The 19361-nt window shown below is 37.4% G+C and overlaps 1 protein-coding gene across 1 annotated transcript; it reads left to right on the forward strand.

Moving 5' to 3' along the window:
• The first annotated feature begins 15503 nt into the window (after positions 1-15503).
• On the forward strand, positions 15504-18733 carry ACYP2 (acylphosphatase 2). Its single transcript, XM_085317259.1, has 3 exons — positions 15504-15647; positions 16119-16135; positions 18535-18733. Exons 1-3 carry the CDS (start codon positions 15578-15580, stop codon positions 18646-18648), a joined length of 201 nt encoding a protein of 66 aa, XP_085173385.1. The 5' UTR covers positions 15504-15577; the 3' UTR covers positions 18649-18733.
• Positions 18734-19361: the final 628 nt, after the last annotated feature.

The raw sequence follows: 19361 nt of genomic DNA on the forward strand, positions 1-19361 counted from the left end.
GACGGCTGTGCTCAAGATACTGTCCTTCTAGGCACGTAAATAAACAAAACGATTTTGCGGAAAGGCTGTAACTCCTACTTAAGTTTAGAATTCACGTTTTGCGGCTTTGTGGTTTATTAAAGAGCCCTTTTGTAAAGCTGCTCTGATCCAAACATAGAGATCATAATAGAAAAAGTCATCTTCCAACTGTCTTAACTTGTAGAAGCTTAGAAGAAAAATGAATGCTGGTTGTTCCCCAAAGTATTTATTTTAATTAAAACTGGGTGTCCAGATCCACTGTATTTGCAGTTGTGAGCTAAGTGTGTGCTCCATTACTGATAGTAAACTGTATAAACTGCGTAAACCTCTTTTTCACTGGAGCTGAGGTTTTCACGGTTAGATGGCCCAGTACCTTGGAGACTGGTATTTGACAGCTTTTAAGAATTTGCGTATAAACTACTGAGAGTGCCAATACCTACGGCCTGATAGTGAGGGAATTAGGGAGTCTTCTACAGGTCTGAAGCCAACAGAGCACAGCACGGGTAATTAAACGGATTTGACACTTAGACTTGCGTAGTAACAGAAAGCCCTGTTTCTACTGCCTTGCCTTCTCCTTAGTTCATTATGTGCTAAAGGGGGGTGTATAAACATGAAATGAGGATGGACTTCTTCACTGAGGATAATCAGTTACAGAGTTTAGTAGCAGATTCTGTAACTGTCTGTTAAAGATACTTATTTGAAATAATAATGTCAGTCAGTAAAGTGGAGCTCAGCAGTGCTTGGTCCTGCCATTGACTTCTGTGGGTGTAGGATAAAGCCTGTGATGGATATGTGATACTAGTACTGATAGCTCTTATCTCCAGCTGTCTCCTAAATATAATTGTTAATTGAATTTCCCTTCAGGAATTACATCGTGACTATACAACAGCTGCAAGCTGATTAGATTTAAAGCTGCTGACAAGGGCAAATCCTGTTTTCTGATCTTTATACTCAGATTAGTGCTGCCTAATTTTTTTAATGGCTAATTAAATGCTGAAAYATTTTATAACAAGAAGGAAAGCAACAGAAAATCTAAGTAAGATATATGATGCTCAGATATTCCCAAGGCATTTTCCTGCAGAAAATATTTATACTATATGCTTATGTAACTTTTGTTACAGATGTTACTTTTATTATCAATGCAAAGCAATACTAAAACTGTGCAGCAGAACATGTTCTCGTGTTATATTCATGTACACTTCTGTATGAAGAGTGACACTACTTTGATTTAGACGGCTCAAATAATAATCAGAGCTATAATGTTTTTTGGAGAAAAGTATTAGTAAATCAGTATTATGTAAATACAGTTTTATCAGGGGCCTAAAGGAGGCTCTATGCTACTYCATAACTCTCCCATCAAGAATTTCTATTGTAACATTTTGGGAGAGCAAAAGTCTATAATCACTTTTAGCACACCAAATTACTCCTTTTTTCAAAGCTTCAGTGAAAGTAATTATTCTGCATTATGGGCTGAGTGAGAGTAGGATAACAGATACTTTGTTAATTTCCCTTGACTAAAGCATTAGAGGAGTCAAGTCTCTCTGAACAGGTACTGAAAAAGCAAAGTTAATTACATTCTGTTGCCTTGTATTTACAYTATGCAAGACAACTTATACATGAATTTATGTTCTTTCTGGYATTAAATCAAATGRAACTTGGTGATGGTCAAATTTCTATTTGGGCAACTRCRTCTTGTTTATTATTTTGCTGGTAAAAACATGAATAAACAAACGGTGTACCTGAACACTATGTAACAGATAGTTTTATCATAAATTTACATAGGAGTAAATTGTTTAAGTGTCTCAGAAGCTGAAATTTTAAAAAAATCTATTGTTAAGTGAAAATAGCTATAGAATAAATGTGCATTGAACTTTGGAAGTCTGAAAYTACTTCTTTTCTAACATTTATGGACACTTCTTTTTTCCTACTCTGTGATAGAGGATTGTCCGAACAGCAGTTTCCAATGTGGGAAAGTGTTCATTACCTCTGAAGAATGACAGAGTCTGTTTAGACTTGGAATGAAGAAAAAATCAAAGTTCAATTTTCTGAAATTGAAATTTGCAGATAGGAAAGCAACTTCAAAGCTGTATTCTATTACTTTGTTAGCTATATTACCACAAAAAAACTAGTATACTGGAGATATTCAAAGAATGTCTGAATATCTAAACTGCAGTTTCTGCCCTTTGGGGCCTGAGTTAAAACTGCAGCTTGATTTTTCACACTTTTCTAAGTACTTTGCAATTTTAATAAGCATTCCTAATCTGAGGTAGCTCATTTTCTCTCAACTAGCAGACCTGCACATCTGACTTGTACCAGAGACACACAAGTGCCTTTATCCAAAGTCAACAAGGTTAACACATTAAACAGTCATCACACTAAATAACCTGACCCTCTCAGGCTCAGAAAAATGCTTCTTGTTCAGAATCTCAAATGAGGAAAAAAGTGATTCTGAGTCCATTTGTAATTACAATACTAAGCATGTATATAGTACTTGCACTTTCAAACTATTTTCTGTATAGTGATTAATTTACTAATTATATTTATTAATTTTTTAAAAAATAACCGTTTCTCCTGCTATGCTAACACTCTGGTATTTAAAAGGAGAAAAATGATGTATTTTACAGATAGATTTTGCCAAGTGAGTTAAAAATAAATTTGTTCTTCAAGTTTGCAATATGTTTTGGCTGTAGCAGTATGTAAAAGCACATTTAGTTCCCGAGTCATATGATCAAGGACTAGCTTTCACAACAAGGAATYCGTCTGTGCTGCTTGCATCAGTAGCTTTTTCCTCTCTTATTAAGTAGGAGGAATATGAATTCAGAGCATACTAAATATGGTTGCCACCTGTTGTTTTCGCATTAAATCTTGAGAACTGATGAATCCAAGTTAAGCGCTGTCGTTGTGAAAAAATAGTCTTTCCATTCATGAGAAATTTCAAATGTTAGCAGTGGCTTATGTCAAGTTGCGCATTGTTCACACATTCCCTTGTTGGATGGCTTACTGCTTTAGATCAGCTAACACCAGCACTGTCATCGATATTTAGGAAACTTGTCACTTAAACTGAACTGGGGTTCTTACCTTTCCTGAATATTTTGTTTAGTGACCCATCTGTTCTCTCTGACCTAAGTTAAAAGTGGAGCTTGGAGTGTGGCAAACTTTTGTATATTTTGCAATTTGTAAAATAATATTCAATCCAGTAGGAGGCTCACATTACCTATATCATATACATCCTGGTCTGTGACTCCCATACCTCAGAGMGCCCCACTACAAAATAGAATAATTTGCTTCCTTCTTTGAGACAGAAGCATCCTCAGACTTAATCTCATTCCAGTGTGTCTCAACCAGTCTGTCACCCAAAGCAGGCGGTGAAAGACTCCAAATACACTGAGGAAACTGCTGCCATGTTGCCCACCAACTTTCAGGCAAGATGGTAGGAACTTACTTTCTCCAAGAAGATGCATCTATAATTACTGTCTGCAAATCTTTACCCTAACAAGAACGTTTTCATTGCAAGGAGCTACTCCCTTCTTTCAGAATACAGACTTGAGAAGAGGCTGTAATTACTGTCTGCTCTGGAAATGTTTGCTCCCCTGCCTCAGGCAAACTGAGTTGCTCCAAGGATTTAAAGGTAATAACAGTTCCTTGGCTGGTGTAAACACTACAGAGCAGTAATTGCAGCTGCTCCTCTCCTGTCTTGCCTGAGGGAACCGAACTGCCCTGTTACTACTTTCTTGAGAAACAATGAACAAGATGGCAGTAGGATTAGTCAAGGTAAGCAATCTTTTGAAGAGTGTGAATGCAATTAAAATCTTTAGTTTAAAGTCAAAGAAAGAGAAACACTGATCTGAAAAACAACACATTTATGCTGGTTTCTAGCTAGAAAATAACATCTGGAGACAAAAGTGATCCCTTGTACTTTATTTAAACAAAATTTGAGAAAGCTATATCCAAATATGGGAAAGTTTTTCATCAAGCAAAGACTATAACAAACTTAGAAATACAGTTACTGCATCAACGTCTATTTTACAGAGCACTATTCACTTGGAGGATGAGGGCAGAAGGTGATTACAGCTTCTGAATGAGGTGCCAAGGAACTTCAGCTTCCTGTATAGTATGGCAGAAAAACACTTTCTTCTGGAGAGTGATTCAGAATAGCTAATTTTAGATGCCTAAAGTAAGGCTGTCTAAAGATTCAATTACGTGTTTTCAGCGGGGGAAAGCAGGAGGGAGGGCATTCAATRCCATCTAAAGCATGTGCACTGCACCCTGATATAGTTCCGATTGTATAACGCCTGTTTAGGTACACGTGTTACAACGTAAGTGGAACTCTTCTCAGATAGCTTATTATCTTTGGGGAAAAAATTGAGCAGAAATAAAAAGGCACTCATTAATGGGTTAAAGTGTTAATATTGGCCTCTACACCTGCATAATTTGCACAATTTTTCCAACATGGCAGGCTGAGAGAATATATACAATGTTGCACTTCACATTCTTGGTGGTTCTGGTTATGAGAGTTTTAAGAGTTAAATTTAACCTCTGTTATATCAGTTCACAAGATATTTGGCCTCCCYAACTAAAATTAGTGGGTTACTGTTTTTACAAAGACAATTGCTGTTCATACAAAGCCAGAACTAAACTCTTCCCTGTTGAGATTCTACAGAAATAAATTAATTTATAGCAGAATTATTTTCTCTCTTCGCCTTCTGGATTTAGGGGTCTTATTTGCTATGATTTGGAAGGGAAAATTGTCTCAAATTCACACATAAGAATATGGCTTCCATAGTCTGTTACCTTTACATATCTGAAGTTCCTGGAGATATCCCTGAAAATTCTTCCCTGCAGGAAGAAAAAAWTAATATACTTGAGCTTACTGCTGATTTTTTTCCCAGTTGTTCATAACTATTTGTAATTAATTAAGAATAATTCCTCTTATATGAGGAATAAATGCAGTCAACTTTGGTGAAAGAGGTGTTACATTTTTTTTAGTCATAAGTCAGAGACATGGATTTTTATGTCTCAYTCCCTTGCCAAACAGAAATCAGCTGTGGAAGAGCATGTGACAGCAGTCTTGCAAAGGTCAACGCTAGGGATTCTGCTGTTCTAGGAAATCCAGGAAAAATAGTGCCCTTACAACCTGCAGTGACTTGCATAGAAACTGMTTATTAGGTATTTTCCGCTTTCATACAGCTACTCTTTGTTGGCCAAAAAGAACTGTGGCAGGCCTTACCCTAAGGCTTTGACTAACTCTCTTTGTGGCAGATGCATCTGTTTCATCCTCATCTGCAGTTTGCAGTTCTTTGGTTTGTCTATTTGCTTGTCTCCTTCCAGTTATAGGACTCCCTGATTTATAAAAATCAGGTAGTCAAAATGCCAATTGTATACAACCTTTCTGACAGAGAGGTATCTGGTAACTTTGAAATGGGATCAAATTATGAAATGTTAACTTGCATTTGATAGTAGCGTATTTCAGGAATAGTCCCACTGACTGCAGTGGCTTATCCTATACAGCAGGATGCTTATTAGCATTAGCATTTTGAAAAAGCCTTGAAAGTATATTTTGATATCACTGACGAACTGAGCAGCAAACAGGTAGTGTTCATCTTAAAACACTTGTAGTCTCTGGGAATGTCACACCATTTGAATTAGGCATTAGCTCAAAATATTGCCTTGCATATTCTTCTACTTAGGAAAATAAATTAGCAACGTGTGCTAACTACTCAGTCTATTAAAAAAAAAAAGTACAAAGTCTGTTTCCCCAACTCAGAATAAATCAAACAGCAGCCAAAAATCTTCATTCAGATTTTCAAACTTGTTTCAATCAGTATTCAGCCCTAATAATTGTTACGTGTTTTCTAGGGCAAGGGCTCCAGTGTTTGTTCAGGCTTTTTCACTTTTCCTCTTGTTTGCTTGCTTATTCTTCCAAAGCATAGGTCAGAGATACTTAAATATTTATGAATTATGGAAGAGAGGCATGCACACTTAAACATTCCCTTAAGCAACCAATCCCTTCTCTCCTAAAGAAATATTTATAATTTGCTTCTGGCTGCCTGGCTTTATGCATTAAATCTGCATGGCACACACTCTGGCACATTGCTAAAGAAGCAGCTTGTCTCATGGGTTATTATGGAGACATCCAGCAGATTAGCAAACCTTAAAGGGGATCATGTGAAACAAGCTCAGAGCTATCTAGCATTCATTTGGCCTAATGTGGTGGGTTGTTTATTGTTTATGCTTATATCCTAGTAACATGRGGATAATAAGTACAGTTGTGTCAGGGGCATGGTTATGAGAATGTAGGTCTCCGACTAAAACTGACTAAAACTGAGATTCAAGGAATGGTAAATTGGTGGGTTTTTATTATTGTGTCATATGTCCTGTTAAGAGTTCAAAGTGAAACAATGATTGTAAATTAAAGCTTCATAACAATCTTGTAAATGTTGTAACTATCAGAAAGGCCATTTAGTATAGAAGCAATGGTCTAATAATGGAACACAATTGAACTGTAAATTCAGAAAAGCCCCAGAGAAAAGGAAAAGTCACATTTGCCGCATTTGTGTATTTTAACTTAGAGACTAAACCCAATGGAAAATTGAACTATATTTAGTATAAACCAAAAAGCTGCCCTTCTGCTGGGCAAAGTACCAAGAACTGGGAGACAGAAATGAGGAGTGAGTGAGAGAAGGGGAATCTGTCTTGAACAAAAAAGGCTGAGAAGATCTAAACTCAAAAGGGAGCTTTCTGGGACAATATAATAGGCTTTACTGATATTTCTCGGGCATACAGTGATAGGACAATCTACTATGCTCAGGGAGTTTCTTTTGCATAGTATTGCAAATGCTCTGCATTAATAGCATTTTCTTTTCCATAGCATTGCAATGGATGAATGCAGAATCTGATTCATGCTTTCTTGCCATTGCCAAATACATTCTAAAATCATATAATTATGCCATAAATTTACCTACAGACCCAAAAGGCTGATGAAATGTGGTTGGAAAAATGGTCATCCCCTTGGAGATCACTGCTCTGTTTGTAAGGGATTGGTCACCTGCATCTGGAACTGGAGCTGCAGGAGGAATGACGAKCTCTGAAATTAGAAGAAATTGGCTCAAAGTCACCTCCTAGTTATCTCTGGCAAGTAAGCACCTTCTGAAAAGCAGACATTTTGAAATGGGAAGTGGAGGAAAGGGAATTTGGAGTTGTTCAAGGGTGCCAGAGGTGTCACTGCACCCACAAGCAGGGGTCACTTCCAGACCTCAAAAGAGTGGAGGTASGACAGAATGAGCATAACCATTGTTTCTTAAGGAAAGAACTGTTACTTTCATCAGCTTACTCCAGCTCTTACCAGTACAAAGTCCTGCATCAGAGAATTACGAATAAAAAACAGAAAGATCACCTAAAACCATCTAGSGTTTCATATACTGCCATATAGACACCGTCTATGGACTTATTGCCTGTCATGTTTTCTCTCTTTTTATTTTAGCAAAATGGACATATGAACAGATTTTTGTTGTTACTGCAAATTTGCTGTTACCATTTTCTAGCAGGAATGCTAACTCGTATGTACCAATTTAAGGAGGAAATACTATGTGCATTTAAAATAAATGTAAAGTAAATGTTTGGAAAAAAATATTCTATTTTCCAGAGACTAAATGTTTGAACTAAAATGACAAAATGATAGTATATATTGCTGAATTTAAGAAGCTATTGCAACTCTTCCATCACCACCAGTTTCTTGGCCATCACTGGTTCTCAGATTTATTTCTCYGTAATAATAGCAGATAGCTCATTTTATGTATTCTAGGATTAATTTTAATTTAAGATTTTGAAATTATCCATGAAGAACTAAAGCTATAATCAATTCAGCAAGACTTGATTGAAATACTTGATGACACAGGCTGCACTAACACATTTCAAGATTTTGGAATACTAATTAGAGCTTCTCTTTGTGGCTTTTGAGAAGAAATAGTGGGCTAACGCAGTTAATGAGAATGAATCAACTAGCTTCACACTACTGAAAAATATAAGAGCTGTCAACTCATCTCTATTTTAAACCATTCCTTTAGCAACCCACAGTCTTTTGTGCTTTCTTAGACCTTTTATAGATCCCCAAATCCTCCACGCAATTTGACATCATTGTGCTAGTGGCTGTGGGAAGGGTAATGTTTAAATTTCTCATATTTATATATTTAGCTGCTTTAAATGACCGTATTTCCTCCTCCTCAGTGTGTTGCATAAGAAGAGACAATATAACCAATAGCAAAATCTCAGCCAATGTTTTTCCAAAGTTTTAATGCATTTCCTGTGGATGGATATTTCACAAATCAAATGTCACATAGATCTCCATTTGCTTTGCTATCAAGTCCTCAGGCTGAGACTTCTAGTGTGCTAGGTCTGTATGTATGAATTGGCCTTGGCTCCAGCTCTTCTCCTAGCCCCATAATCCTTTCCTACCTTCTCTCTGAAACCCATAGATATCTCCACTAAAACCTGAGGAAATGTGACTTTTCAATTAGTTTTTTATTAATCAATAAAATAAGTAAAATATAGAGATCATGAAGACAATGCCAAAAAGAATAGCTTGCTAGGTTGGGGAGTTTTAACCTTCTGTGTGTATGCAGAATAGACTGTTTCCTGAATAATGTTCCTTTGACATGTTTGTTAGTTTAGGATCTAATCTAATTTGTAAATAAAGCTCCTAGGCCTTAGGTTCACAAAATTAAATTGTAATTAATGTTAAATTGTTCTTTTGTTCACAAACTGCTTATAAAGTTAAGTTTACTTACTTTCTGTGATGAGATTATACTTGGTGAATTTAAATCCTTGCAGGCATTATAGCAGGTGAGCTTGCGTTTAGATTTAATCATGCTGAGACTTCTTTGCATCACTCCAGCACAGGATTCACAGACTTGACCCCTTCTGATTCTTATGTCATAGAGCTCAGTTATATGAATTCAATAGTCACATTTTTGTTTGAGATGGATCTTTTGCTGACAGATGGATTTGTTCACATTCTCATGTTTTATGTAATGACTCTTTATGAAATAAGAGAACTTTTGAGTGAGAATGTGGGTCTTCGGGGCTGTTTTCTTCATATTAGGCATTCATTACTATCTAAGGTTTTAGTTCCCTATTATATTTTCAGACTAAGACTTTTCACTATTAAAAAACAGAACTGATTTACCTGTAGGTTCTTTCTTTTCATATAGCAGTGCAAATACTTTCTAAACTTAATTTAGACTGAAAAATCTGAACTCAATTTTGATGTGGTTTTCTTGGTGAAGGTTTAGTGATTTATTGCCTTTGATCTTTATATGAAGTAGTGTTAAGCAAACTAAGGGTTATAATCCCAACTAGTGACATAGCAATGATTAAAAAAAAAAAAAAAAAGATTCAAACTGAGCTGAACTTTATTTTCGTTTAATATTTGTATCTATATATGAGGTCAAATAAAATTATCAAGCTGTGAGTGAGATTACAGGAAAAAAATGGGAATTACTAATTTAACTTACAAAAGAAAAGCTAGTTTCAGAGAAAATTATAGTTTATAGATCTTCATGCCTTCTACAGAATCAGGACATATRGAATGAGGGACTTAATAAAACAAAAACTCTTTAATGAAATTTGCTGCATGAAAACATACCTGTTGTATATCTAAACTCTCAGAATAACAGTCTGAAAAAACACAAACAAGATCTAAAAAATATATTCTAACCACAGTAAAATAACTTGTTCTCAAATTTCTRTCTGTCACCATATAACTTCTGTGTTACTTTCTGTGAGCAGTCCATGATTTTAGACCATGAGAGGGACAAATTTAGGTCCCATCCACACAAAGTTTGGCTGCAGTCATGTAATCTGATCTGTGTACACATGACCCTTCATATGCACCGTGCTCCACTTGGTTAAGTGGGCCTCTGCATAGGTGAATGGGTCCTCCCACACAGATCAGATTGCTGGATTTGGGCCTTTGCATTATAAATGGATCAGGAGACAACTGTTGTAATCAGGTCATCTGACTGTGTTATGGGTATATTGTAGATTCATCTATAATGTATTTAATCAATCAGCAACCAAGCAATTATTTCAGCAATCATTATTTTCATCCTTCAACAATCATTTTCATTTTTATTTTTCCAGAGGGCTGGCCAAATCCTCTTCAACATTCCTCCTTCTTTCAACCATTTTGAGGATGATCTTTGAGGATGATCTACCTACATAGTTATTTTGCAATTATGACTGTGTTACCTAGAGAAGATTCTACGATTCTATGATTTTATTAGAAATTTTCTCTAGGTAACACAGTCATAATTGCAAAATAACTATGTAGGTAGATCATCCTCAAAGATTTTATAAAATACATTGCTTGTATTTCAAGTTTTGCAGTTTTACAGTACAAAGAAATTTTTTGTTTATAGCAGTTAAAAAACACACAGAAAGTTTCCTCCTATTCTTGTTGTATTTCAGTGTGAGATTTTATTTTTGCCTAGCATGACTTTGTTTTCTGGCTTGTTACTTTTACATTCAGATGCTCTTCCTTGATGGAAGATCCTTTTTACAGGGTGCTTAGGCTCTACATGCCTGGAGGAAAACAGTAAAGGGCTGCAGTCAAGTGCCTTTCTTTTTCCTAGTGCAGTAAATTTCAGCAAATTGCATTAAGTCAGTATCAGGCCTTAAGCTTTTGCTCAAGTGTGATTTTCCTTTCAGATAACAGCACTACTATCCCGGGAACTGTACTACTGAAGATTAAAATAGGCAAGGATATATGAAACTTTAATCTTTACTTCAATTTACGCTTCTACATAAATTCAACTCGATTTTTACTTTCCTCTGAACAAGCTGACTCATGACTGCTGGGAATGGTATTCCTGAAATCCTTATGTGCTAGGAACACTTCATTGTCTTGTACTAAAGCTTAAGGATTAAAAATTATTTTGTGTTTATTTTGCATACTTTCAACATTTTGCTTCAGTAAATCCTGCTACAAGCCATTGTTTTACATATTATAAAAAATAAGGTAGAATAAGGCTCTTTGAGAAGCTGAGCTGCTTGAGAACAGATCCACTGTTAGTCTGCCTTGTTCTTCAGCCTTCTATATGTAGTCTTTAGTATTTTTAGATCTGTTCCACCGGAAGACCACTGCTGATAGACAGCAAGCCAATTAGCTGGWGATCTGCAGAAAGAGGAAAAATGGGAGGAAGTTAAGCCATCTCTTATTTCATAATTGTATAGAGAAGCCTCAGAAATTTTTTAATATATGTAGATAAGATGCAAATAGTGAATGCAAARCAAAGACCTGAAGAATCTTGCACAATTTTGAAGGAAAATCTGCAAAGGTGAAAGCACTATTGATTTTATTCAGAAATGAAATCACAAGAGTGATTGCCRTAATTTGCAATTAATAAAAGGGCAGTAATTTGGGAGAAAATCTGATAATGGAATAAGGGAGACTGACAGAAAGAGGAAGTTTATTATTTTGCTTGAAGAAGTAAATACATAAGAAGGGCAGGCTGTCCTTTTTAAAAAAGGAAAACAGGTAGGCTGGAAGCATTAGATTTGACAKAAGAAAAATAAACAAAATCAGAAGCTTGAAAGAACACAGTGAAATAACATATTTCTAGTCTTCCACCTAGATAATCAGTGTTCCCTTGGAGAACAGCACTGAATAGGGAACAGGAACAGCAGCTTCTTTTAACCAGAGCCTTTTTGATAACCTTTGGGAAAACATCCATCAAAATCAATACAGTTGGGGACAGTTTGTAAGCGAGTCCAGTTTAGACTTAGGTTCAGAAAACAGAGTGATGAAATAGCTGCATAGGTATTAAGAATTCTAGGAAAAAAAAAAAACATAAAGCTAAAGACATCAGCCACAAAGCCAACAGCTGAAAGAGGGGAAAATGCCAAAGAACAGTCAGGAATAATAGCTTGCAGATCGCATAAGAAACTCTTYAAAAGATACCAAGACAGCAGTAATTCAATCGTGAGCAGACATGAGAAGGAACCACATTAAATAGAAATGGTTTGCAAAATAGTGAATAGCAACCTTAACTGAAGAACAGAGGTTGAAGGATGAATTATGGCAGCAAGGTGGGAGGTCGTGTGGCTGAYGGGACATTAGAATGAAAGCCAAAAACAATATTTTTTGGAGTGGAAGATGTTACGCAGATTTGGTAGTGTGACATCACAGCTAYATAGAAAGTAAAAAGAAGTCAGACAGAGTGAACTGAGAGAAAGAGAGGTACAGCAAAGAAGGGAAGGTTAGGAGTCGCTGCCCTTTGCGTGCCAAGAATGGGAAAGTCGTTTGTGAACCATCATCCTGCTGAGATCTCCCAAAGACATAAAACTAATGCAATATAAACTACTCTTTCAAAGTGAACTATTTCTCTCATTTCTTCAAGTGCTCTAAAATATACTGAAAATCTTTCTTACTCAAGATCAAGCCTTTAGAGGATATTTTGCCACTCCCCTCCTCCAAATTTATTTGTAAGCACCACACTATCAAGACAACCACATCCCTCAACATCTTCTATTATTCCTGACATGTACGACTGCTGGTTTTGTATTCCTTTTCCTTCCTTTCTTCCCACTTTTAGCCTTATATTCCCCCTATTAACTATTTTGAGGAAGAATACTCACCTGCTTATGTAAAATGAGAATACATTTTCCACAGACTTTAAAATTTAAAAATTTTACATTTTAAAGTTTCAAGCAGCTAACTGGATCAGCTTGTCAAGTAAAGCAGCTCCCAGAACAAAGGAGCCCCTCTGTTGCAATGTACAGTTCTGACAGCATGCTGGGAATTAAAGTCAAATGATGTCAGAAGGGAGAGTACAAATAAACACAAAATAGTGTTTTCTGAAAAAAGAAACATACAGGAATGGAAGCTGGCTAACATGGATTTGAATTAACAAGGATATATAGTGATCAGAAAGGAAAATTTGCAATAAAGTTAAAATTCCTGTGTAGAAATAGGGGATAAATCTTAAAAGTACCTGCTCTAYGCAGAGTAAAGGCCTGGGAAAATCTGCAATATAATGCTCATCACTTGGATTTACTGCAGCCTGGGATTTTTCRTAGCTGGCATTAATTGTGATTCTTGCTTTGTCTTAGTAATAAAATGGTCACCCTTATTTACTGAGTAGCATACTGAATCCAGTGTGCTAAACTCAGTAGCAGCAGTATGAAAGTCACTCTACTTCATCTCCAGACAGATCTAGAGAAGTTATGGAAGAACACTTTCTGTTCATCTTAATGTTAATTAGAGGAAGTTTTGATAATCATTGACATTCCCCTGCAGTAGGATCAAGGATTATATCTTATGCCTTAACAGATGTAGGTGTTTGGCTTTTTTTTAGAATGGGCTACAGCTTTAGGAAATACAAGCAGGTGGTTCTTTTTAGGCCAATATAGGGTTCTTTTTAGGCCAATATAGGGTTCTTTTAGGCCCTAGAGCTAACAGCTGAAAGAGGAGAAATAAAATTCAGAACTTCATTGGTTTTGAACAGAGTGCCTACATTTCTAGATAATATATGCTAAGGTTCTCTTGCCATTTAGAGTGTATTTGAATACAGTGTGCTCACTCACACAGACTACTTGGACTCATGGTAACCTTTTGCAGTGTTCTTTGATCTCTGCAAGATGTCTCTAGTATTCTTTGTTGTGAAGTAATGAGGAATTCAGGCTCTTCTAGGGAAAGAGAAGATGTGCAAATCCAAAAAACTTAAAAATGATTAAAAAAATAGTAGTGGGAAGACAGCAGATCAGAATACCTCTGTGGACGAAAGGTTCTCAAGGACAATGACTGACAGGAATGGATTCTCATCCAGAGAATGAACCAGTAGAAATAAGAGGACACCTGAATCATATCAAGAAAACTCACTGAAACTCAAAGTTTCTCTCAACATACGGAATGTTGCTATCAGTAGTACTGGAATCTGCAGATATTGGGATATAATCTGTGCCAGAACAAGCTCTGGTTCCAAGGCTTGAGTTGCAATGCTTTACAATGTAAGCAGGCTGTTACTGTGAATTTTTGTGACCCGTCTTGCTCTTCACTGCTGATAGATGGCAGCAAATGACAAAAGATTTTCAGGCTATACTACTTTCTGCTCCTCTTTGCTGCAGAATCTTCCTATTTTAAAACAAAATGGTGCTACACTAGCAAAATGTATGACCCTTCTAAAAGATGAGGATGCACTTTAACATGTCATATAGTTTAAGCTAATGATATAACTTTGTTCATTGTGTTCCTATTCTCCAAAATACTGAAAAATTTCTGGTTCTATCTGAATATTTATTTGTTCTACACTGAATCTAGTTGTAGCTTCTCTAGTTACTTGTGTCTCAGAACACTCTCCTTTCTACATTTTGACATTTTTAAAAAAACTTCCCTCTAGTGCTGAGATTCAAACTTCTAAACAACTCCTTTGGGCTATGCTGCTGGGACAAGAACAAAATTATGTTAATGGCTCTTTATTAGGCAAATAACTATTACTTTGATACTTACTGTGAAGACAATAAAGTCAGCCTGCCACTCTACAGCTTGGTAAGAGATGGCTGTGTTAATCTTCTAAAGAAGGTTTACTGAACTTTTTAAATATAGAATTTAGCCTAAAGAGACGGGGGGTTTTAAGAAAAATAAAACTTAGGGGAAAAAAATTGTTCCATATCTGCATACAATTCATCATTGAAGAGAAAAATCTTTGATGGGGTATCAGGCTGGAGACTACCTACTGATCAACAAACTCCAGGCTTGTATTTTTGCATATATAATCTCCAGGTAAAGAAATAACATGCAACTAATTCTGGAAATGCTTGTTAATGAAAACATGAACACTAGGGTGTTTCACTGTGAAGGTCTGGTGACTGGTTTGTGAGAGCTAGGACTCTTCCTCCCCTCCGAGCCCGGCTGCTCCAGGCGAGCAGCCTGTGTGGCCCTTGTTGGCTTTGCTGCACGCTCTGGGGCAGGAAGGGGCCACAGAAATGAGCTTTTTAAAGCTTGGGGTGAAAGCTGAAGCAATGGTTTCAAAGGTGGGAAGGTGGCAAGTCAGTCACATAGGCCTTTCTCTTTGACGAAGCCAAGATAAATTTTGTATTCCAGTGGTATGTTTAGCTCTTGAATACTCGACGCTCCATCTTATCAGCCAAAATTGTCTCAGCTCAGGCACTTTTATTGCAAATACTTTTTTTTCAGCAACTCTTCGAAACAAAACAAGCTGGCGCCCATCAGCAGCATGAGCCGCCGCGCTCGGGTAACTCATGGCGGGTATCATGTGCCTTCTGCGCGGGGCCTGAACCAGCGCGCTCAGCACAACGGGGACAGCAGCGCCGCTGCCCAGGGCCAGTGGCGCTACCCGGCGAGGCCGGGTGAGCGGCCGGGCCCGGCCGCAGCCTCCCSGTCAGCCCTGCGCCTTCCGCGGAGGGGGCGGCAGCGCGCCTTGGCCGCGGGGTGGGCGAGCGGCCGCCTTCAAAGAAAGCTTGAGCCTCGCGCGCTGCCGTCCGCGGCCCGGAGAGCAGCGCTGCCGCAGCACCCCCCCGCCGCCATCCCGCCGGCGCCGCCGCCATGTCCGGCCTGGCGAGGACCCCCGGCGCGCTCAAGTCGGTGGACTACGAGGTGTTCGGCCGCGTGCAAGGTGAGGGCGGGCGCGCGCGCGCCGGGCAACACCCGCGGGCAGTTGCAGCGCCGCCGGGGCGCGCATGCGCGGGGCGGAGGCGGCCGTTGGGGGCCGTTGGCGGGGGGAGGGGGGAAGGGGGGACGGCTCGGGGCGGCCGCCTGGTGCATGAGGGGGACGTGAGCGCGGCCAGGCCGGAAGGTTGTTGCTGCCCGGCGCTCCTCTAGCGCAGCCTCTTCGGCGGCAGGGGCGGGCGGGCGGCGCAGGTGGTCGGAGGAGAGGCTTGCTGTCGGAGGGTGCCCAGGCTCTGCGGGCTCCTGCAGGGGTTGGCACTGAGCTGCCTTTTAGGTTTCCGTGGGGAAAGACCACGGTAGTTGCCCTGTCTGCAGTTTGCTGTATGTTTGCATTAAGTGAAAAATTTCCAAGGTGGTTTTTGTTCTTTCACGTCATTTTAACGTGTCTTTCTTTTTTTTTTCTATTTTTTTTCCCCAGGTGTTTGTTTCAGAATGGTAAGGCAATGTGCAATTCAGCGCCTCTGCTTTACAGTGTAGTGTTTCCAGTGCTAAAAATATGGCAGCTGGTCTTTGGAATACAAACCTGTGTAGTTGACATTTTCAGTTCTATGCTACTTCAGTATTGCATGTGGATTTAAAATAGAATTAATGGTTCTCTTATATTGCCATTACATTAAAATATATTTTAAAGAGCTTATTCCTATAAATGTTTGCTTATACTTGTGTAGTATCTAAAGAGTGCATTTGGCTTACTGTTAATACYGTAGTCACAAGAGCATTATAATGTTGGTCTTTAGAAAATTAATTCTAAAGGTCATGATACAGCTTCTGAAGCCAAATATTTCCATTTTATTTTTTTTTAATGGCAATTAAAATGCAGTACTAGTTTTTAAAGAAGCTTGTAATGTTTTACTATAACCACATGATGAAAAAATTTAGTCTTTGGAGCTCATACCCTTCACCAGTTCCGAACATCCAGCAGAGAGCTTTGCAATGTACAGAAATCCCAGAAACAAGAGGYTTAGTTCCAAAAACAATAAAAACTAGTTCTTTCTGAAAATAGTGGCCCATGCGTAGTATTAGATGTAAAAGTTGTTATGTACAGTTTAAATATATTGTGAAATAGCTCAAAATGGAAACGGATAAAGGATGAGAGTATAATGTGTCTTGAATTAATTATCCTCTACCAAGAAAAAAGTMTATGTTACACGTTATTTGGTTGGCAGATACGAGCTTGCTTGGCCTGTGTTCTGAGCTGTCCTGAAGCCATGAGAACACAAATCATAGTGCCAGCCCTAACCTGTTTCCYGGTAGGGCTTATTAATATATCTGCTGTGTTCCTGTACTTTTTTGGTCAGCTTAGGAGAGAATTGCTTGCAATCGACTTGAAAAATACTCTTATTTGGTAGTGGCACCTTTTTATATGCTAGATTACCCCAAATTTTATATGGAATTTCTTTTGAACTGTAGTCATGTTGACCTCAGATTGACTGCTGGCTTTTTAAAAAGRTAAAGAGGCTGATATGAGAGTGTACACATTTTGTATCTGTAAATTTAGTATCTGTATAGAATATTACTGCACACACGGTAAAACRTTTGATGGCTATTTCTTACACAGTTATACTAAAAGCTCTATAAAAGGCTATTGTTACAGCCATCAGTTTGATTACACTCTGTAATTCAGTGTAAGAATGTGGACAGTATAGTGTTATTCCTCATTACTAAACATACAAGAAGAAGCAAAATGTAGGAAATACCTTTAATATGTATAAATAATATGTAAATGCATATGGAAAGGCAGAGTGCTATGTATTGTTGAATAGTGGTAACATTTTTTTGTCCTGTATGGAACAAAACTTCAATGGGTTTCTGGAAAATAGGCTTTGTGTTCCTTACTGTTTGAGTTTTGAGGCACATACTGTTAACAATAACTACGCTTATATTTCATGTGTGCACGAATGACAGAAAATGAGAACAATTTTAAAAGATCAGTGTACTTGGCAGTTTCTGACTTGACTACAAGAAGTGAATAATTGAGAAAGTCACCATAATATACTGTTACATTGCAAAACACATATTAGAAAAGCAGAATAATTAGATTATGACCTTTGCTGCTATTTGTTTGTAGTAATGTAGCAGGTGGAAGGGTGGAATTTAAGGGGTAAAAACCAGGTGGAAAGGATTTAGAATGGAATGAGAGAAGAAGAACTTGGTTAWGTTTTATATAAGTGGCAAATTTAATGAGCTTAGACACTATGATGAAGAGGCAAATGACTAGGAGAGAGAAGCTGTTCATAATAATGATAGCTTGAGAAAGGAATAGAATAGATACAAGGGAATTTGGGATGATATGGGATTATTAGGGGTTCCTTGTGATAGCAATTATATTAAAAAAAAAAAATCCTAAAATTGAGAGAGCAAGTCTTTTACCTCTTCCCTCTGGAGGAAAAAAACAAACAAACAAACAAAAAAAAAACACCTCACAGCCTCACAGATGACTATTTTATAYGTAGAAAAAAGATCAGAAAGAATTTATCCTGCTGCTTGCATGTAAGGGCTGGATAGGACAATTGCTTTTTTTTTATTATTTTTCTAAGTTTTTTTTTGAAGAATATTTAGTAACTAAAGCAATGACCATAAAAATGGGATTTTAAATGAGTCATGTATGTATTACATATATGTATAATCTCATTCCTGTTCTAAAATTGGCTACTCCTGCTGCAAGTTCAGAATTGGTACATCTTAATGTCTGGGTATGAGCATCATCTATAGATCTGTTTCTTCCAAGTGTAGGTCTTAAAACTATGAAAGTAAAAGTGAGGTTTTAAGTGATTGGCATGTGGTCTGTGTGCTGGCACTGATTATCGTTTTTCATTATTATTTTTTCAAATCAGTACACAGAAGAGGAAGCTAGGAAATTAGGAGTGGTCGGCTGGGTTAAAAATACCAGCAAAGGGACTGTAACGGGCCAGGTTCAGGGCCCAGAAGAGAAAGTAAATGCAATGTAAGTATTTTTGTCTTTGTCTTAATCTTACTAATATGTCATTTACAAAAGCATTTTAAATCTAAACTTAAAAGAAGTTCAGACGTCAATAATCAAACAACGCTTTCCAGAATCAATTTTGGTTTTATTTGAGAAGTTGAGGAGATGCACCCCTTTTTTAACCTCTGAAAATCTTCAAGCTTTAAAAACAACCTGGARTCAGACAGTATCAATTTTTGGTCTAATGGAATTTGTTGGTGTATTTCCCTAAAAACSTGTTCCTCTGAAATGGAGAAGAAAAAGCCTTTATTTATATGCACAAGCGTATACTTGGGTTTTTTTATTTTTTTAATACTTCTGCAAAGAAACAGGCCGAAGAACTCTTGAAATACGTGCTCAACTTCTACTTAAGTCATTTAAAGAAAACTTTAAGTATGACTTTTTTTCTTTGCCCCAATAATAAAAATTAATAGATATAGATTTTAAAGTAAAAGCCTGTAGTCTTGGCCACCTGGAAATAAATTTTGAAACCTTTTGATGGCTTTAAAAGAAAGGGTATGTGTTTCTTTAARCTCTTGGAAATCTGTAATATAATAAAGCTGTCACTCTGAGGAAGTACTTGCCTGCAGAAGCACAAATTGCAAATCACTTGCTTCCAACCTTTGTTTTTGCAGTTGTGATAGGGAGAGTGTTTGGGTTTTTCTTGTTTGTTTGTTTTAAATCTCTTAGTGGTTTGTT

The sequence above is a fragment of the Rhea americana genome, unplaced genomic scaffold, assembly GCF_003343005.1.
Source record: "Rhea americana isolate MKP2758 unplaced genomic scaffold, rheAme1 scaffold_490, whole genome shotgun sequence".
Classification (NCBI taxonomy): Eukaryota; Metazoa; Chordata; class Aves; order Rheiformes; family Rheidae; genus Rhea; species Rhea americana.

Coding starts and splice junctions, on each gene's coding strand:
- ACYP2 (XM_085317259.1), top strand. CDS start 15,578: ATGTCCGGCCTGGCGAGGACCCCCGGCGCGCTCAAGTCGGTGGACTAC.